Source organism: Pseudonaja textilis, chromosome 4, assembly GCF_049901715.1.
Source record: "Pseudonaja textilis isolate UNSWEBS1 chromosome 4, rPseTex1.2, whole genome shotgun sequence".
Lineage (NCBI taxonomy): Eukaryota > Metazoa > Chordata > Lepidosauria > Squamata > Elapidae > Pseudonaja > Pseudonaja textilis.
Window position 1 is genome coordinate 56,405,708 of NC_141993.1, and position 19,796 is coordinate 56,425,503.

The following is a 19,796-nucleotide window of genomic DNA, read 5'->3' on the forward strand; positions in this document are numbered from 1 at the left end:
ACTTCCTAGGGTTGAGATTGAGTGATTGGACCAAGGTCATTTGTTGGCTTTGTTCCTACAGTGTGACTAGAATTTAAGGCACCAGGCTAGAAACCAGGAATTCTTCTGGCTTCTAGCTTGGTGCCTTAACCACTATACCAAACTGGCTGTCATTAGGAACACAGAAATATTATTTCATGTTATTTGACTGCAAAAATATGAAAGGATTTTATATCATTGAACAAGTATAAAATATGCATACTCATGCATGAATTTAATAAGGATTACTTCCTAATCCATAGGTCACTAACACTCACACTTTTTGCTCATCTGTCTCATCTGTTCACTGCCCCTAATTTCTGTTGCCACACCCAACAAATACAGCCAGGCAATGCCAGACTTGTGGCATGTTACCAGTATACCTCTTTACCCATCTCTGTTAAGAGATGGATGGATGGATGGATAGAAAAAAAGATGATAGATAGATAGATAGATAGATAGATAGATAGATATAGATAGATAGATAGATAGATAGATAGATAGATAGATAGATAGATAGATAGATAGAGATAGATAGATAAAAATCTCCATTAGTAACTGGTGTTGCTAAAACCACCAGAAAAGAATTATAATTCAGGATTATTTAGTGCTGAGAAAATTTCATCATCAACCAGCCAACTCGTCTGTCTTTTCCTACTCAAGAGACACACTTGTGGCTTCTGTCGCGCCTGCTTACTCCCATCAGGTGCCGGTTAGATGGGGAGGGAAGGGACGACAGATGGGTATGAATGAGAGGCGGAAAAGCTGTTAGGCCTCTGTTCCTTCGGGAGGTGCAGCCAACTCCTTCGGGGGTTAGGAATACCCTCTCCTCAGGATCACAGAGACCCGCGAGCCCCTCCAGCAATCCGGGCCCGTGTATGCACAAGCACACCCCTCTCCTGCAGCACTGCATTGGACTGTTGGCGCTCCAGCGTGACATCAGGCTGGCCAGGATATGCACAAGCACACCCCTCTCCTGCAGCACTGCATTGGACTGTTGGCGCTCCAGCATGACATCAGGCTGGCCGGGATAGGGCCAGAGCGCAGGCGCCGCGGACTGGGGAGGGGGCGAGCGGGTGGCAGGCGGCATCCAGGAGCAGCAGCGGCGGCCGAGAGCAGCGCGCTCGCTCCAGCATCTCCCGCAGCCCTCCTCCGGTGCGGACTCGCGTCCTTGCCCGTCAACCGCAGGCTGTGCCCGGCTCTGGCGGCTCCCCTGTAGAACACCGAGGACGGAGCCTCCCTCTGCTGGTGGCCAGGGCAGGGGAGCGCTAGGGTCGCCCTGAGCAAAGGAGCCAGTCTGCAGACGCTGCTTCTCCCCGCCCTGCCCTCGCTTTCCTCCCGGCGCAGCCCTCTGCCGAGCCAGGCGCATCATGACTGCGGGAGGCGATTTCGGGAACCCGCTTAGAAAATTCAAACTGGTCTTCCTAGGGGAGCAAAGCGGTAAGTGGCCGGGCACGCTTTCTCGCCTTCTCTCCCGCTCCCCATCCGGCTCGCCTCCTGCAAAGTAGCCGCGGCGAAGGGAGCGTTGGCGCCCGGTGCCCCCGGCTTGCTGCGGCAGGTGCCTGGAAAGCCTCGGCTGCTGCGTGCGCGGCGACAGGGACGGGCTGGATGAGTCGGGCGGCTGCTGCTCAAGCCTTGCGCGCTGTACTCGACGGCTCTCCTTTCAGGCTGGGGAAGACGAGCCAGGTCCTGGCCGGCTCTATTGCGGCAACTCGCCCGTCGCTGGGGCGCCGCTTCGCCCCTTTCTCTGGGCTGGCGGGTGGGCTGCAACGTCGCTTCTGCCTGGGAAAGAGCATCCGGGGAGTTGGAGGCCGGGCTGTTCGCCAAGGCAGCGCGCCAAGGAGAAACGGGAAAAGAGAAGCCTGGGTGTGGGTTCCCACCGGTCCGCTGTAGCTTCGTCTTTGGGAACAGGCAGCCTCCCCGTCTGGCTTTGTGGGAACTATCCGGGGGCGATGGCTAATAGGCAAACCTGCCATTAATGGAGAAACCCTGTGATCTCCTGCAAAAGACACGGGGGCGGCGACGGGTGCAGGTAGACGCTTTAGATTTTTTTTTATTTTATTTTTTATTTTCGCCTTTCGGGTGGTTCTCGGGTTTTCTACCTCCCAGGTAGCATTGTAACCAGGTGGTTTCCTGCTCTCCCCACCATCCTCCCCGCTCTTCTAACCGGCTGCTGCTCCTTTGGGAAAGGTTTGCGCAAATAAAGCAGGAAGCAAGATACGGGAGGGAGGACACACCCTACCCGCTGGCCAAGTCTCACCCCCCCGCCTTCCCCGTCTACGACCAGATAGAGAACTTCCTGGGTTGTCTCCGCCGCGAGGGAGGAGAGCTCCGGGCGTTCCGCCTCAGGCCTACCCCGCGCTTAACCCCCCACCGCCATCCCTCGTTGGCTTTGAAAGGAGGGAGAGAGGCCAGAAACCTTTCCTCCTATTGCATCTGTCTGCGGAGTCTACTTCGCAGCGGAAGGGGAAAGGACAGCTGTTGCAGCCTACAGGGCTGAACATGGGTTAGGTTTGAAGGCCCTCAAGGAACCTCCCAGCTGGGCAGATCCTGGCAAGCCCTCTCTCTGAGCTGGTTCTTGTTGCATGTATTGTGTAAAGGGAGTGAAAGTACAGCCTAGCTAGACTGGACCATGAAGACATCTGCATCCTGTTTTCCAATAGGATGCTCCAGAGAAGACCTGTCAAGAGCCTATAGAAGAAATGGAAAGCTGCTTATAATGCAGTGCTTGGCAGTTAATTTTCTCAAGGGACTGTTGTGTAGGCCTGAACTAATAGGGCTGTGAAGTTGTGTGGGCATACTGGCACACTCATATATAAATTGAGGGAAAAGTAGGAGTCATCTTCAAAATGGAGGCCATCTATCCATGCTGGACTCTGACAGCCAAAGGGCTGGATATGGCCTGAGGGCCATAAAATAACCTTAGGCTGTTATAATGGCTGGATTTCTACATCTGGCTTAGCCTTAGGCTGTATTGTTTGCATAACTGTAACTTATACATACCTGCATTAAATCTTAGTTTGAACAAATTAAAGTACAATGTAACTATCTTGGCTAGCTTTGCAAACCACACTGACAAATTCTAAACACATTTTAGGCAAATGTTGAACAAATAAACCTGTGATTTGATGTGCTTGGCTAAAGTCATTGAGGTCAGTAAGTCATGGTTTATTGCCTAATGTGGCTGAACACAACCAGTTGTGATTTAACAATCAAACTATGACTTAGTGCAATGCAGTTCTAGCTTCTGATTTAGACCATTGGTGCATCTGGTCTGGTACTGTTGATCTGGCAGATATTTAATGCATGTTTATCCAGCCTCAATAATACTTAGGAGTACTGGGATTGAATCTGGAGCCTTCTATCTGTGCAATTTGAATTATGGCCCTATTGTTACTTTTGTCTCTGGCTCCAGTATGTCGCCTCCTTGTCCCACTGCTGAAAAACCACAAACCAGCTTCTGCATATATGGAATATGGAGCACATGACTTCAAAGACTCTTGAGACCCATCATTTTTTCTTTCTTGAAATTGAGCATCCATTTGATAATATGTACATCATAACAATTAAAAAACACAAAAGGGAGGAAGCACAGATAATCACTTTGATGGGCAATATAATAGGTCAGTCTATGGTCCCATCCTCTTGGGATATACCTTTCTTTTTAAAATTTAGCACAGAAACACCCATCTGCTGCATCAAGTCTGTTAACCAAGCCACTCCTATATTTTAGACCAGAGATCCCCTTTCTTCATAAGAAAGCTTTAATAAATAATACATTTCATTTTCAGAAGCTGTTTCCAGTGCTTTCAAATCCATATCCAGAGTAATTTCTATAGCCTGGAATTCCCTGAATGGTATCTGGACCACAGAAACTCTGAGGATTTCTCATTTCTATTCAAGTTGCTCCAGTATTCCAGTATGATTCCTTCAAAATATACAGTGTTTTAAGAAATTGGAGACAGATGCCACATTGACACTCCTTGTGCTCCAAATCAACTTGGAAACCTGAGCTAGAGAGTGCAGGGTGCTGAGAAATGCAACTGTACTCTACAACAGGGATGTCAAACTCATATCATGGCAGCATCACATGATGTATCAGGACTTTTTTCCCCTACGCTAAACCAGACATGGGCGTGGTCAGCACGTGATGTATCCGGCCAGTGGGCCAGGAATTTGACAGCCCTGCTCTATAGCATTACTTTCATTTTCAATGATTCTTTAACTAATCATCTTAACAAGTCTGTCACATTGTTTTTGTGCCTGTTCCTTATTGCTTTTAATAGCTGACTGGACAAAATTACTCAGGTGAACTTCCTCTGTTTTTCTGTGTGATGACCTCTTCCTTGCCAAATTTCTGATGCTGTTGAAAGCACAATAATGGGCTTAGTGAAAGGCAGCAGCCATCTTAAGTGCCATTGAAGGCAGTGTGTTGAAAATGGAAAGAATAGTATTTAAGGGCTGCTTTCTGTTATATAGCAGACTCACATACCTTCAGGCCAAACTATAATTTTTAAACACAACAGCTTTCAGTAGAAACATAGACAGGGAGAAACACTAGACTCTAGTGTCCACAGCTACCATCTGATGTAGCTATGTGTCCATATCTACCATCTGATGTAGCTCTTGGTTGTGCTGGCTACAATATGATGCTAGCCATGGTCCAGTCTTGGCTATTTTCCAAGTTTATTCCAACTTTCATGCAAGTATAGTAGGCGATTCAGAGAGCTGAAATGCCAGAATTTGGAGGATCTCCAGATTGGAGAAGATTGAAAAAACAGGACATCTTGGACCATCTTAATCCTTTTTTTTTCACAGTTTGATCAAGCATTTTTGCATTCCATTTTTTAATTCCAGAATTAGGAAAAGAATTTGTCTCACTAGTGAACACAATAATGGTGATATATGAAGTGTTTAATCACAGTAAGAGGCTATCCTGTTTCATTGTACTTATATTGGCTATGTAAACATTAGGAGGTTATTTATTTATCTTTTGCTGATGTGTGGATCAGCAAGTACCTCCTTCCTTCAGGGCCAGCCCCATTAGAAGGCATTTTGTGGCATCTACTCAAACCATCACACTATACGAAAGGTAATTTGTACAGTCACAAAATGTGTCATGAAAGATCATTATTACCACCATAATTATAAGCATTTGCTGCCTGGTAGGGAGGGTGCACTGGGTTCTTCTTCTCCTTGGATATTATGCATCTTGATCTGCAGAACACTGAGGTCGCCTTTGTCACTCTGCCTTGAGCAGCAAAATTCTTTGAGCTGTCCTTACTCAGAGACAGAAGGAATGTTAATTGCATTTTGAAAGTGTTACATTCAAAATTGTGCTAGAGCAGAAGAGGGTAAGCCAGATGACCTTGGTTGGCTGCCTGCACCCATGCATCAAATAGGCTGCTATATTTCAAATAATTATATGACTTTATATTGAACAAAAAATATTTCCTTTATCGGGGTTTGCCAGTCCTCTTTATCCTCGGGACAAAATTCCTAAATTAATAGCTTTGGTATATTTCCTGTTCTTCTCCAACTCTCCTGATTGTGTCATGCTTTGATTTCCTTGTCAACTGTATATTCTTGACCCATGGTGGGGGAGGGGGAATAAGTTGTTGGCATGGATTGCTGTCTGAGGCCAAAAGTGGAAGGAGATGGCCTTTTAATTTTGTTGTAGTTCTTAAGGCAGATAGACAATTGCAGTGGTGTAGCAATACATGCTCTGAATCTGAATCAGGGAAAATGTTAAATAATACAATAAAAGAATGTGCTTCTTTGTTTTTGAGCATTATTCCTAGTTTCCTTTTTCTATAGCATGATAGGCTTAGGCAAAATTGGCAAAAACAAAACAAAGAAACAAACCCAAACTGCATCCCTTGGACAAAAGCAGGCTTGGAAGAACCTGCATGACTCCATGGTGTGAGCCTACACATTACAGCTATTCAGTTAGGTTAGAGGATGTGATTAAGTGAATTACAAACTAAAATATAGTTAAATAGCTGAAAAATGGGATTAGTAAAGAAATAGTGGCCTCGTTATTTGTGGCCATTGGGAATAATGAAAGTTTTAGTGAATTGAAAGTGTTCTTTTTTGTCAGTACCATTAATTTCTAACATAAGATTACCAATGGATGAAAGGATTATTTTTTTAAACTTCATAATTTTAAAAACTTCCCTTTAAAAATCTGGCATTCTTTCTTATCCACTATTCTTTCTTATCCACTTTGTCTGAATAGATAGATGGCTTATATCCTCTCTTAAAAACATAATGTCTTCTTTAAGTTACCTTCAGGTGCTGATGGCTACAAGGAAATATCTGGATAGTTTTCTTGGTAGAAATGCTGAAATAGGTGGCTGGTGTCACTTCCTGGTGTCTTTTACCAACTTTATTATCTTCTCTAACAATATAGGATTTGCTGAGAGCTTTATCCAAGCATCCAGATGTTTAAAAATCATCAGGAACTGTTCAGTTAGGTAGCCATCTAAAAAGCCATCCATTCATCTAAAAAGTTATTTGTACTATATTAGGTGGCAAATGTAAATGGTTATCAGAAATTGTTAAAGAAAATTTAAGAAACTTCGGTTTTGAATGAGCTTCCAAGGCAAAGACATGAGGCTACTTTAAACTCCCTGTTTCAGTAGGCCTGGGTTTGAACTGAACCAACTGATTTGCGACAAAGCAGAACAAGTTTTTCTATGCTGTTGTTTTTGTTTGTTTTTTACACTTCTATATAGCAGCTATATTCATACAAGATTCTTTTCTGTTTGTCATTCTGTTTATAATAATGTGAGTAGTGCAGATTCTGAATGGTATCACTGAATTTTCATGCATTTTAAGATTTTGCTTTTAGTGGTATCTTGCTCAATGGGTTGTTGCAAATAAAGTATGTTTAGAAGATCATGCATTTGGAAGCTCAGTAAATCAATTTGTTTAAACTTTTTTTCTTGTCAGGATGAATTTAAGGAGTAAAAATCATTCTTTTCAGTTTTTAAGGAAAACTGAATTGCTAATATTAATCATTTTTGAAACTTAATCAAATGTTAAAGCAATAGATATTAATGCAGTATTTCTCAACCTTGTGAACTTTAAGATGTGTGGATTTCTGAAAGTTGTAGTCCATACATGAAAGCTTACTGAAAGTTCAGCAAATATCACTGTTGATTGTGGTCCACAGGAAATGGTGAACTTTGCTGATCTGAAAAAAAAATTAAGCATTGTCAGACCTGGCTGTCCTTGGATGAGGATACATCAGGAAATCTCATAGTCATAGATAAGTTGGAAAGTTCAAAGAACATCTGGGGATGGTGGAAATAGCAAACCACTTCCTATTGTTGATAAGAAAAAACCCCTTTACACTTTATATTTTCCGGTACTAGCCAAAGAATGATCATTCTAATACCCAACCATGAAGTGTTTTGCCTGAGAAACCGGGTACCTTTCTTTTTTTCCAGATTACCACATAAAGACTTCTCACCTCTTCCCCATCCTGGTCTCCATGATTGAAGAAGCCCTTTGATAACATTATCACACCCTTGGGCAAATCTTACAATCTTACAATGTTTCGACAAAGTTATTAATTGAGAAAGTCACACTTCCCTGAACTGAATTTAGTTCAGTTTTTTAGTCCTATTCAATAGTTTCAAGAGGATAACTAAACAAGTGTTCTGTACTGTTTAAAGTCCTATGGTGCTCAATAGATCTTTCTCCTTAATAAGTGTGAATGAATTGCAGTGGGTTGTAAGGCCTTGTTCTCTTGCATACGAATGAGTCCCATTTGAGTCTGGGTGAGATTTATCTCTGAGCATTTTCATGCCTGAATCGCACATTAATTGGGTGTTTTTGCCCATATGTCAGGGAAGTGGCCTGAAGCTCATCACCAACCAGCAGGGCTCCCCCAGACCTCTCAACGCTTTCTTGCTCACTTCACCGCTTGTTGCCTGGCAACTGAATAGCAGCATTCTGTATCTGTGTACCTGCTGTCAGGATCACATTTTTCCAAAGGCCAGTGGTTTACACAAAGTGAATGGAAGAATTTCTCTCCCACTGTGATGAAGTTGAAGTGCAGCTAAAGAGGCTGCAATGCTGGCTGGTATGATGAGAAGAAGGTGTACAGTTTGCTATGAATGGCATATACTTTAATGTTATTTGTTCCAGCCCACTGCGTGGAGAGCAGCTACTTGTGGAACTGCCAGAGTAAGCAGCCAGAAGTGATGCCTGCTCTTCACCCGAGATTCTGTGCTGCCGTAGAAATGGGATGGCTTGCTGTTGCACCCTTGCCAATGCGTGTCGGAATAACCTTCCCATCCCAGGAGCCCTGTTTATCATGACAGATGCTTTTGCTGCCCAAGCATGACTAATTGAGAGAGCAGACATGGGAAGAGTGGTTTCCACTCCATAAGACATCAGGATGGGCTTTAATTATGCATCAGGACATTTGGCAGTACCACTGCTTATCTCTCATGAGTTCTGTGTTTCCCTTCATAGCTCTTGTCATCTGCTGCTTTCTCAATAGTCAGTTTATGGTTTAACTCTTTCATTCATGCATTCACATACTGCACAAATTCTTTTCTTCTTCCTGACTGGATCTTCTATTTCCCTGTTCCTTATAATCTTTGGAACTCAATGCTTAAGACAAAAGTGTAGATGTTCCATTTTGGTTTTGCTGTTTCCTAAAGCAACAGTATTAATAATAAAATAAATAATATAATGATAATAAAATCCAATGTGAACATCTGGCTGACTGTGCAATGAACCAACATAACCAGAACAAAAGAGAAAAAAGATGGAGAAAATCGCAAAATATAAAGACTTGAAAGTGGAAGTAGAATGACAGTAGAAAAATAAAGCAAATATAATATCAATAATAATAGGCACCTTGGGTGCAATCCCAAAACTTCAGGAGCACCACTTGAACACCATCAGCACTGACAAATTCTCCATCAGTCAAAAGCAAAAAAACAAGTTTACTTGGAACAGCTTACATCCCATGATGGTACCTCTAACCATGGTACCTCTCTAAACATCTGGCTAACTGTGTGACCAACCAAAGCAATTATGGTGGGTCATACACTAAGCCAGATGTTTAGAGCAGATTTGGCATTTTTATCCACTGATTGAGTCCTTCCCAAGGACACTGAAGATGGTGTTTGGTTTCATTGTACGAGATGCAATGACAATACTAAACTAAACTTGGGGATAGGGTGGATGATGTTAATAGGCAGATGTTGCTGCCAGAGCAATAACAAATAGTAATGGTGATAGTGAATGTTCTTGAAAGATTCTTCTCTTGATATTAATCTCTCTCAACATGGACAGGCCTACACACAGATAAATGTTCCCGTTCTGCAGCGGGGAAACATTTAGCCTTCTTTATCTTCCCTGCAATTGGGGTTCCTGGCTGGGAAATGATATGCATTTTAGTGCAATAAAGCTGCAGGAGAGCAGGTCAGAGATGGTAGTTCCATAGTATAAAAATAAATAAAATTCAATTAAATTACAAAAAGCAGAATATTAAATATATTAGAAATTAAATATAGCAGAAATTGTTTTTTTATTGGAAAGAATCACATTGAAGGTTTCTAAATAGAAGAGAGATGTTCGGGACAGATGTTTAAAACACTTCCCCCCAACTTGACATTGCCCACAATTTCTGGAGGTTGCTAAATTGGAGAAAGCTCACCTGGATACTCCCTTTTCCATGTACTTTTCTGAGAGACTTTTCTGAGAAATCAAGCTGCAAGTGTAGATGCATAAAAAACCTGTTAATGGTGCACATCTTCAGGTTAAAGGACCACAGAATTAATTGGTAGGACTTCTAGGTATGACATGGGAAAACCATTTGTTACCAAAAGATACTAAGCATATCATCCTAATGGTCTTGCTCTGTATTTTATCACTTTTATGAACTTCTGTAACATTTTTTGTTATTTCTTCTTACATGTGTATGCTCTGAATAATACACAAATTAATGTAATAATTTAATATTAAATTCTTTGGGCACCAAGGGATTTGCAGAGCACTTTACAAGATCAATCAGTAAATGAAACAATATAGCTATATAAAACTATTTCAGGCAGTATAATAAAAAAATATTTCAATTTAAATAAATAAATTTAACATTTAAGAGCATCTTTAAATCATGAAAATAATCCTTGATGAATGGCATCCTATTTTGAACAAGTTATGTTTTTTGCAAGTCTCAAATCATGCTCATCTTGTCGAACTTCTGATTATGAACTCTCATTTGGACTGTTGACTCCAAAAGCTTTGTAGCATATGCATTGAGAAGGGGATAGTTAAGTGTCGTCTGCTTTATGCTTTAATGTTTTAATATAAGTTCTCAGGTGAACTCAGAACAATATTTTCAGACCAGCACAACCACAGAGATAAAAAATTAGAATGCTTTCTGGAACAGTAAAAGATCCCAAGGACTTCTAATGGGAGAAATATGCTGCTTTGTAGTTATGAATATAAATTGGAAGTATCTCTCTTAGTTGCATATAAATATCCTTCAATGGTGCTATCAAGATACTTGATACCTTATGCTTTTCCATCCAAATAATAATTTTGAATTTGGAACATTTATAGAACTGATGAGTATGTAAAGGGTACACCAAGTATCACATCTTTGTTCCTGGCCATTCCATTCTCTCCCTTCCTGCATTGAGCTGAAATGTCAGAAATATTCAAAGACAATATTGCAATGGCCCAAGGCTTTTTCTCACTGTACAGGAACTCAGAATGTGCTAATCAGCAGCATCTGACCAAGAAGGAGGAATCAAAATCAGTGGTACCCATCACCTATCCCCGCCCTTGTTTCTTCATTTCATGTTTGTGTTTGTAATATAAACCTCCAGAAATCTAGGTGGCTAGTTCAACATCATCATAAAAGCCTGTGTAAGGACCCTGGGGCGTTGAAGCAGCTTAATGGCTTGTGGGAAAAGACAACAAACAACCTCCAAGGCAGAGATTGGCATTAGTTCCTGCCAACAGGAAATTGGAAACTTGGAATATCCATTGTCATACATTTCAAATGGAATTTGAGCTCGAAAAAAAAAAAAGTTGGACAGTCCCCAATCATTTCATCTAAAATTGCTGTAAGAGTTAATGCTTTGTTTGATTTGCAGATTTGCAAAAATGGCATGTATGCTGGTATCTTTTATTTAGAGGCGCCTAACCATTAGCCCCATTTCCACGGCTGCAGAGAATACTAGAGCCTGTTGTAAATTTTTACTATTTAAATATGTGATGAAGAAGAGTAGTGCTTTGTTCAAAATCAGCAGCCTATCACAAGCAGACAGTTGTCTCTAGACAAACTATAAAACAGTTATTTGTTCAAAGTCACAATATCTTTTTTTCTCCTCTAGTCAGTGTAGCTCAGTCAGGACAGATTTTTCCTGCGTTCCAGTGATAATGTCAGAGGCCTGTGACCTCCATGATGAATTGCTGAGACAGTTTTGTGCTAGACACCTTTGATCTAGTATTGATTTGGCTAGGCTGCCTGGCTAATGGATAAAAATTGTTCTTTTTCTTTCCCTATCTTCGATATCTTCCCAAGAAGAGCAGTAAAGTGGCAATTCTCTCTGTCCCTGCTTGCATGACACACTGAATAATAAAGAAGTTAACCCATTTTAGTCCTGTGTGTTGACTGAACTTAGATCATGTTGCTAGTCAATAATTTAGTGTATCCCATGAAGCCCCCAAAATGGCTTATTTAAATTAATCATGGGTACACCTGCCTGTGAATAAAACATCTGGGTTGGTTGCAGTATACTAAATTCTCGTCTGGAGTTCCAGATATGCTAGATTTTAATCAGATCTCCAAATCTCTATAAACTGATGTATGATAAGAAACTGTTGCATAGTTAGGTTTCCCTTGGAACTGAATTTTTTCCTCTTGTTTCATTGTGCATCTATTTCACTTTTCATAAAAGATTCTTAAGAGAGAAAACCTCTTGTGAGTTTTTGAAAGATTCTGGTGTTCTTGCGTGAGTTCTGGCTGGTGCATGTGCCTGGAATACAAATAGCCTGCCTCTTTAGGGTTTGCTGAGTAACTGTTCATCAGTTTTTCAGGCAATGCATGTATAAAGCAGGTCTCACCTTTTCTTTTGACTGACTGGACTTTGAAGAACTGGATTGGTGGATGCAAGTGTTAAAGAAATTGTTAGCTGAATATTTGTCTTTTTCTTGGATTCTGTGCATGGATCCTGTGCTGAATGTGTGCCATATGAGTGTAAGGGATGCAGTATGCAATGCCAGTATTCCTATATAAAGTTCTTAGACAAAATAAATGTGATTGGGTTAGGCAAAATAATATTAATAGAAGATAAACTTTTATTTAAAAAAATACCTGGACATGCTTTTGCCTTGCAGCAAGGATATGAAATAACAATATGTTAAGTTGGAGAAAGTAGTTGCAATGTAGGGCAGAGACAAGCAACCTTTAAGACATGCATGGAATTTTGAGAGAATGGGGCTGGTTTTCCAAAATGGCTTTCATGGTGATCAAGAAGACAGACAAATAGTGATATTCCTCTAGCACCTCAAGACTGGCACCTCAAGACTTCCCTATATGAATGGATATTATTTCTTTTTGTTTTCCTTTTGCATCTTAACATTACTATTTAACTAAATATTATTTTATACTTTTAACATAGAGTTTGCATTCAACTTGAAGTGGTTTGCATTGTAAACCACTTCATACTAACAAGAACCTACAAAAGGTAAGAAAAAGCAGAATTGTAGGCCACAAGGGGCAACAAACAACTAACTTCTCATTTTCTACTACCTGGCCCAACCAGACCATGACTCACACTTTGTCTGCAAATACCTATTCTTTAACAAGGATAAGAACCTCTACCCCCATTTGAAGATGATACTCTTTGCAACTCTTAGGAACTTTATCTGATACTCTTAGGAACTTTATCTTATAACTCATGTGCTAGAATGAAGGATCTTTCTTATTTTAAATGCCACAAAACTGTTGGCTGTTGTAGGTATTGAAGATTCAGTGGCTGTGTTTAGACAACATGACCAACTTAGCCAGCTTCTCTCTTGGAGTATTGATTTAGTCTCATGTATCACCAGTGCATAATTATCAATTATTATGCACTGGTGATACATGAGGCTAAATCAATAATTAATAATGATTATTAATAATAATTAATATGCCACCTGACTCTGAACAACTTTGACCCATTCACAACTAAGAATTACAATAAAATCAGTAAAAATAAAGATAAAAGATGACAAGAATTCAATCAGTCTTGTTGCAATAATTGAAGAAGTCCTAGCTACTCTGAAGGAATCTAGAAGACTATCACATCATGAAAGGAGGAGCAGTAAGATACCTCCATCCTGTTTTTCATCTCTTTACAATGGCAGATGGTGGCAAACATAAAAAGGAGACTAAGTAGTAACTTAGTTTGGTGTAGTAGTTGAGGCACCAGGCTAGAGTTCTAATCCTGCCTTAGATATGTAAGCAGGATGAGTGCTTGTGACTCTGTCTTAGCCCAACCCATTTCACAAGAGTATTCTTATGAAGAAAATATGAGAAAAGAAGTATTAGATATGTTTGCTGTCTTATTTATAAAAATAAAAAAGTGAGTCAAAAATTCTTAAATGAGTATCCAGAGAAATTCCATCTTTTTAGAACCTCTCTAGGACACCCCTGTTTTAGAAGTATGGAAACAGACAAGACAATAGTCAATCGTACAAGGAATCATTCCTCCTGTTGTCCCTGTTGGTGTTAAAATGAAATTGACTCTGGCATCCATAGCAATGGCTGCTGGAGGCAATATTGTTTATTCTCTCCTTTTCCATTAAAGGAAAACCACTCTGCTGTATTTCCCCATCTTGCCATACTTTTGTTTTTTTAAAATAAGTGCTACATGGTTGTATCATTCCTATAAACAATAATTATCTTCTTTTCCACAAGCGAATCATATACCTCTAGAATGCTGTGATGCTAAATTAGCTGACGTTAAGCCTTATTCACTGAATGTAGTATTGAAGCAAAATCTGATATTTTCCTCTTTTTTCCAACAGGAGTTTTGATGGAATGGAAATGTGTGAAAAAATTCCAGCTAATAAAGATCCTTGCTGTTGCACTCCTGCTGGTGTGCCCTCAGCATAGGATGCTCATTAAACCTAAAGAGAACTCCTATCTTTACAGCAGGCACAACAGAGGGAATTAGCATACTTAATTAAGGCTCTTGATAAATGGTTCTGTAAAGTTTCTTAATTAACCAATGTCTCCTAGGGGGGAGATGGTGTTAAACCAAGGTTGAGTTAAAATGTTTTCCTTTTTATGCATTTAATTAGCATAATCAGAAGTGCTGATTTTTTTTCATTGTTGTGTGTAGAAAGGTTGATTTTTTTTTTTTTTTTGAGATGCGCTTTACGTTTGGAAGCATGTCACGAGAAAGATAGATCAGACCCCATCATGTCTTCTCTTGAGTTAGCATAGGAAGCTGCAGGCTATGGAAAGGTAATTAATTGCCTAGTGAGAAACAAGTCACTCACCTATCTTAAAACTAAACAAATGCTGGAAACTTTGAAACTGCAAAGAATGCAACTTTATCAAATGTAATGAGAATAATGCAGTAGCCGTTTTTGACAGAGTAATAACATCTGCCTTGATAATAAAATAACTTGTATTTGTGTGATGGAAATGGTACTTTATTTTTATTTTTTTCAGTCTAACCATCATAGCCCCTGTACTGGTTGACTAGTAAGAAAATGATTTCCAAAGCTGACATAACTATAGCACTAATTATATTACTGAGTTAAATAATGAAACATCTGCAAGCAATCAGTCCAGGTCAGAGACCACCAAGGATTCCACAAAAAATATAAGTAATACCCTACTAGATTACTGAATAAAGAATTGAAGATTGGGGCCAATTTCTTAACACTTTTTATTGTCTCAGTTCTCTGATGGGACTAAGGATTTGTTTATTTATAAAATGTATATATTTTAATGTGGATGGCTCTAAATGGTAAACAGCACAATCATCCTATAATATTATGCAAAAATTATTAATAAATCAATACATTAAACCCAACAGTGTATTTTATCAGTACTATATATGCTAAAGGGGGAGCGGTTTTAGATTTTCTGTTAAATAATAGAAACTTTTCAATATAACTGCTACTTCCAAAATGAAAAACTTAGCTAAGAAAAAAAAATATACCACTGTAGTTTGCTTAGAGTTTCTCTGATTGGGTAGCTTTTTGTTTCCAGATTTTCATAGCTCATTGCTCTGTAGACTCTGTATGCTTCTTATTCCTTATATCAATGACCACACTGAAGCACACCGAAAACATTAAATCATTTTCTTAAAGGTATAAAGGCTAGAAATTTAAATCCATAGTGTCTGAAACCAATTATATCTGATTTTCAGTTTTGTATGATTTAGGGCCCTCCGTCAGGAATCTAGATAAAGAAATCAGTATTGCCCAATAAGATGAATATCTAATTTTGCAGTCCTGTAGGGTAAGCAGTGGTTCAATAATATGCCTACAATATACTGGTCACCAAGAACCAGATTTTCTTTAGAAAATACCAGCACATCCAGAGAAGATGAAAGTGAAGTCAGGGGTGGGATTCTACCAGTTCGCACCTATTTGCTAGAACCAGTTGTTAACATTCTAAGCAGTTTGGAGAACTGGTTGTTAGAAGAAATTACTGGCCTAATCCTGTAAGGAAGGCAGGAAGGAAACATTCTGGTGTTGCTTATAGAAACTGCCTCTCTGTTAACCCTTATTACATTCTTTACAGGATTAGACTTCCTGTCTCAGGAACGTCTGGAGTTATTTTTCCCTCCTTTGCTGGTACTTTGCTTGTGTGGAGTGACCATTCAAAGTTACAATGGCACTGAAAAAAGTGACTTATGACCATTTTTCACACTTACGACTGTTGCAGCATCCCCACAGTCATGAAAAGCCAGGCGAGGAAATGCATGTCTCGATGTGAGTGACATTGAGTTGGCCACGCCCAGCCAATAACATGACCACCAAGCCATGTCCACCCAGTCACATGACCACCAAGCCATGCCCACCAACTAAGCCACACCCACAGAACCGGTTGTTTAAAAATTTGAATCCCACCCCTGAGTGAAGTGTATGGTATAGGCCTGAGATATGGCATAATGGTAACTTGCAGAGCTTCAGATCAGTCATATATCTGGCATTTAAATGTTTTTGGTTTAAATCTTATGTTCCATGTTTTCTCAGAATTACACACACCAGCTCTAATCTTGTGATGTCTCCCTTACTAAATGCAAGATCAGTAAACTGCCTTTGATTCAACATTTCTTCTGCTTAGATAGATTTTTAATTCCCTAAAAAATGACTTTGAATGCAACGAAGACAAATTTCTAAGAATTACTTTAACAAAATAACTTATAGTAATAAAGTAAACTACAGATCATCCTATAGATATTGTTATGACTTGTCTTGTTGGAAAATGCCTGTAATTATTAGAATCTGTCCATAAAATAAGATGTTATGAAAAATATACCTGTGACATCAGTATCTAGAGAATTAAAATGTCACTTTGAGTTTCTTGAGGAGATAACAGAGGAGAAAACTAAATCATTTTTGAGTCAGTCAAGTTACATGATAAAACAAAATTTAATCTTGTTTTTTATCATCTTATTTTCCTTCTCATACCACTCTTTATGTTGGTTCTAATTTTTTCCCAATTTATGATGGAGTAACATAAAATAATTTTACTAAAGTTTCAATTTCTTGAACTTAAACTACCTTAGACGTTTAAAATTCCTGCATATTTTGATGTGCTTTACATATTATAAAATGATCAAGTATATACTTAGGTATTTGAATTCTGTGGGTTTAAAGAGAATGGATATTTGCTTAAAACATTTCCTGTTTACTATGTTGAACCTGCCAATTGATGGAATAAGGTGGCTATTTCAAAAGGAAAGGTGGGTGGCCTTTATCTACTGTTTTGGCAACCATTTCACTGTGACTAAAATATGCAGTTCTTAGGAATGTCTGTATATGCAGGCTGTTCTCGTCATCCTTTACAGTTACAGGTTTGAGGAACCTTGTTGAATGTTTTTCAATAATGTTTAATGTTATTTTTTTCTCTTTGATCCTCAGATCATTTGTGAATAATTTTCAAAAATAGAAAATAAATTTAGGCACCCTCATTTTCACATCTGATTTGAATAAGAATTATGCTTCTAAATTACAGTACCTACTTATGGGTTGAATGGGATATACAGGATTGTGACTGATCTCTCAACATTCATGGCTACTATTCAATCTCTAATTATTGTTTTCCTTTACAGTTGGGAAGACATCCCTGATCACAAGATTCATGTATGACAGTTTTGACAACACATATCAGGTTAGCTGTTTTATTTTTAATCATTTATTTTCAATCAGGTATGCAAATGAAGATGAATATTTTTGGGATAATAGATTGTGGGCGTGAAAGCTTGGATTGATGTAAGAAGAATGTTTATTTTTCTAATTTCATTTGTTCCAAGTAACATTAACTGCCTTTTGCAATTGACTAGTGGTGATTTTGTCAGTGTCGATGGTATTCAAGTAACGCTCCAGTTGTTTTGGAATTGCACCAAGGCACCTATTACTTTTGGTACTACCTTTGCTTTCTTTTGCTACAGTAGTTCTATTTCTATTTGCAGGTCTTTGTATTTTGTTATCTTCTCCAGTTCTTTCTCTTCTCTTCTGCTGTCTCCAGGTACTGCTAGTCCACTATCCAGACTTTTTTTGTCTTTTGTTTATTATTATTAACCATATGAAGCCTGAAATTTCCTAATCATCTTCAAATAAAAAGTTCATCGCAGTAGGCCAACCTTTCAATAAACAAGTATATGAGTTACCAAAGCTAATCTGCTTTCTTCAATCAGAGCTTTTAAAAGACCACTCTTGCCACTAATAATATGCAGCCAACCAGCATCAATGATGGACCCTGGACAACCCTTAGGGTACAACTGTATAACTTAATGGAGAATTACAGCTCCGTCAAAATAGCGTATTCCCCAAAATGTCCAAACCCTTCTCCCCGTTATAGCTTCATCTAACCTGGATTCAGTTTCATGTTTATTTTCGCATATTCATTCTTTTATGCCTGGATAAATTGGAGAGTATGCTACAGCCAGTTCTAAGTCCATAGGAAAAGTACATTGAGAAAATAAATATAACTGAACATTATCAGTATACACACATACCTATGATGCTGGGTCTTATTGGGTTCCAGCAATTTTCTTGCGATGGAGCAGGGGTGTCAAATTCATGGCCCTCAGGCCAGATGCACCATGCACCACCCCCAGTTTAGGCCATGCCCACCCCCAGTTTAGCAAAGGGGGAAAACGTCCCAATATGTCACGTGACAACATGTGTATAACACCCTTGCTTTAGAGGCTCATAAGGAAGTCTTTAAAAACATATTAAAATTCAGTTGTGTTTGAAGGCCACACACAAACCATGTTGGTTCTGATTGGATAATTACAGTGTTCTGTGACACCCAACCCGCAGTGTATTGGAGGGATCCAAGCAAATTGAAGCAGATTTGAAGGTCAGGAACATTATGGAAGTTAAAAGATAACTAATTAATTGTTTAGTGTTGCTCAAACTAGCTGACGTGTCTTGCCCAGAATGCCAGTTATTGGTGTTAGTCATGTTCAATACACTTCTGTCTTTTAATTACTTCCTCTTCCCTGGAGATTGTTAGAGGTTATAGCAAATAATGGTTTCTTAGAAGTTAATATGCTATAAACCAGTGGTACTTCCTGCTATAGATAAGGCTTCTATTGAATGGTAAGTAGCCTCTCTAAATTAAAAGCACTGAAAATCAAAAATAAGCAAAAGTTCCTCTAATCCAAGAGTAAGAAATCAGAAGGGGTGAGAAAAGCAGTTCTAATTGTGCCTTATATGTTAACCAACTGCTGTGCTAATCATTTTCCCTTAAACTACAGAGCCAGTCCATAGCTTCTAGTTAGGAAGACTCTTTCTATGACCATGTGTTCACAGTTTACAATTTGAAACAGGTTTCAACAAGCCTGTTGGCCTTCAGCTATGATTTCCTCTGCCATCCTAGGTTTAGAGAGCCACCTGACTCAATCATGGTGGCAATTTAATGTGGTAAACAAACTCCCCTTTCACCTTTTGTCAGGCAATTTAAAATGCATCGCAGGAGCATTGCTTGAGTGAACTTAGTAGATTGATTTTCTTGTTAAACCCTACTTCAATTTCCAGAATAGCTTTGCAGGGCTTTGCAGAGTCGCATCTTTTCTCACAATATTTTTCACATTTCTTTCTGGCTACTTGAATTTGATCATGAAAAGAATTTGTAAAAATGTATTGTGTTACTGAACTTGTTTAAAAGCAGTATAGATCAGGCTACATTGTAAACTAAAGTTGCATAGATTTTAGCATACATTTTCATAATCAGATTTGATAAATGAACTTGGAATATTTTATAACATGCAAAACAGAGGTAGCATGTTCAAGGGTTGTAACGTCAGAGTGACTATTCCTTATTACAAAATTTAAAAACTGCATATAATGGACATGTTGTAATTTTCATATATCCACCAAGTACAATACACCTGATGTGATATACTCCTGGGCTTGCTACACTCTATGTTTCATTGTGTTAGGTTTTCTCACGGATGTGTAGAGATACAACTAATCTTTTGACTGGGTTCTTTTGTTATGTGCCTTTGTCCTTATTCTTTCTCCTTCTGTGGCTTTTCATCGCAGAGGAGGAAGTCATGTGT

The 19,796-nt window shown here is 39.2% G+C and overlaps 1 protein-coding gene across 2 annotated transcripts in view; it reads left to right on the forward strand.

Moving 5' to 3' along the window:
- Positions 1-1,031: 1,031 nt before the first annotated feature.
- The window catches only part of RAB6B (RAB6B, member RAS oncogene family), a 36,237-nt gene continuing 17,472 nt past the window's right edge, over positions 1,032-19,796 (forward strand). The window contains exons 1-2 of one of the 2 annotated variants that reach the window (XM_026701410.2): positions 1,032-1,458; positions 17,340-17,398. In XM_026701410.2, the coding sequence (XP_026557195.1) occupies positions 1,389-1,458; positions 17,340-17,398 (129 nt within the window). In that variant the 5' untranslated portion in view covers positions 1,032-1,388. Of the gene's footprint in view, positions 1,459-1,683; positions 2,051-17,339; positions 17,399-19,796 lie in introns of those variants that run through there. The other variant, XM_087933116.1, reaches the window with a different exon arrangement.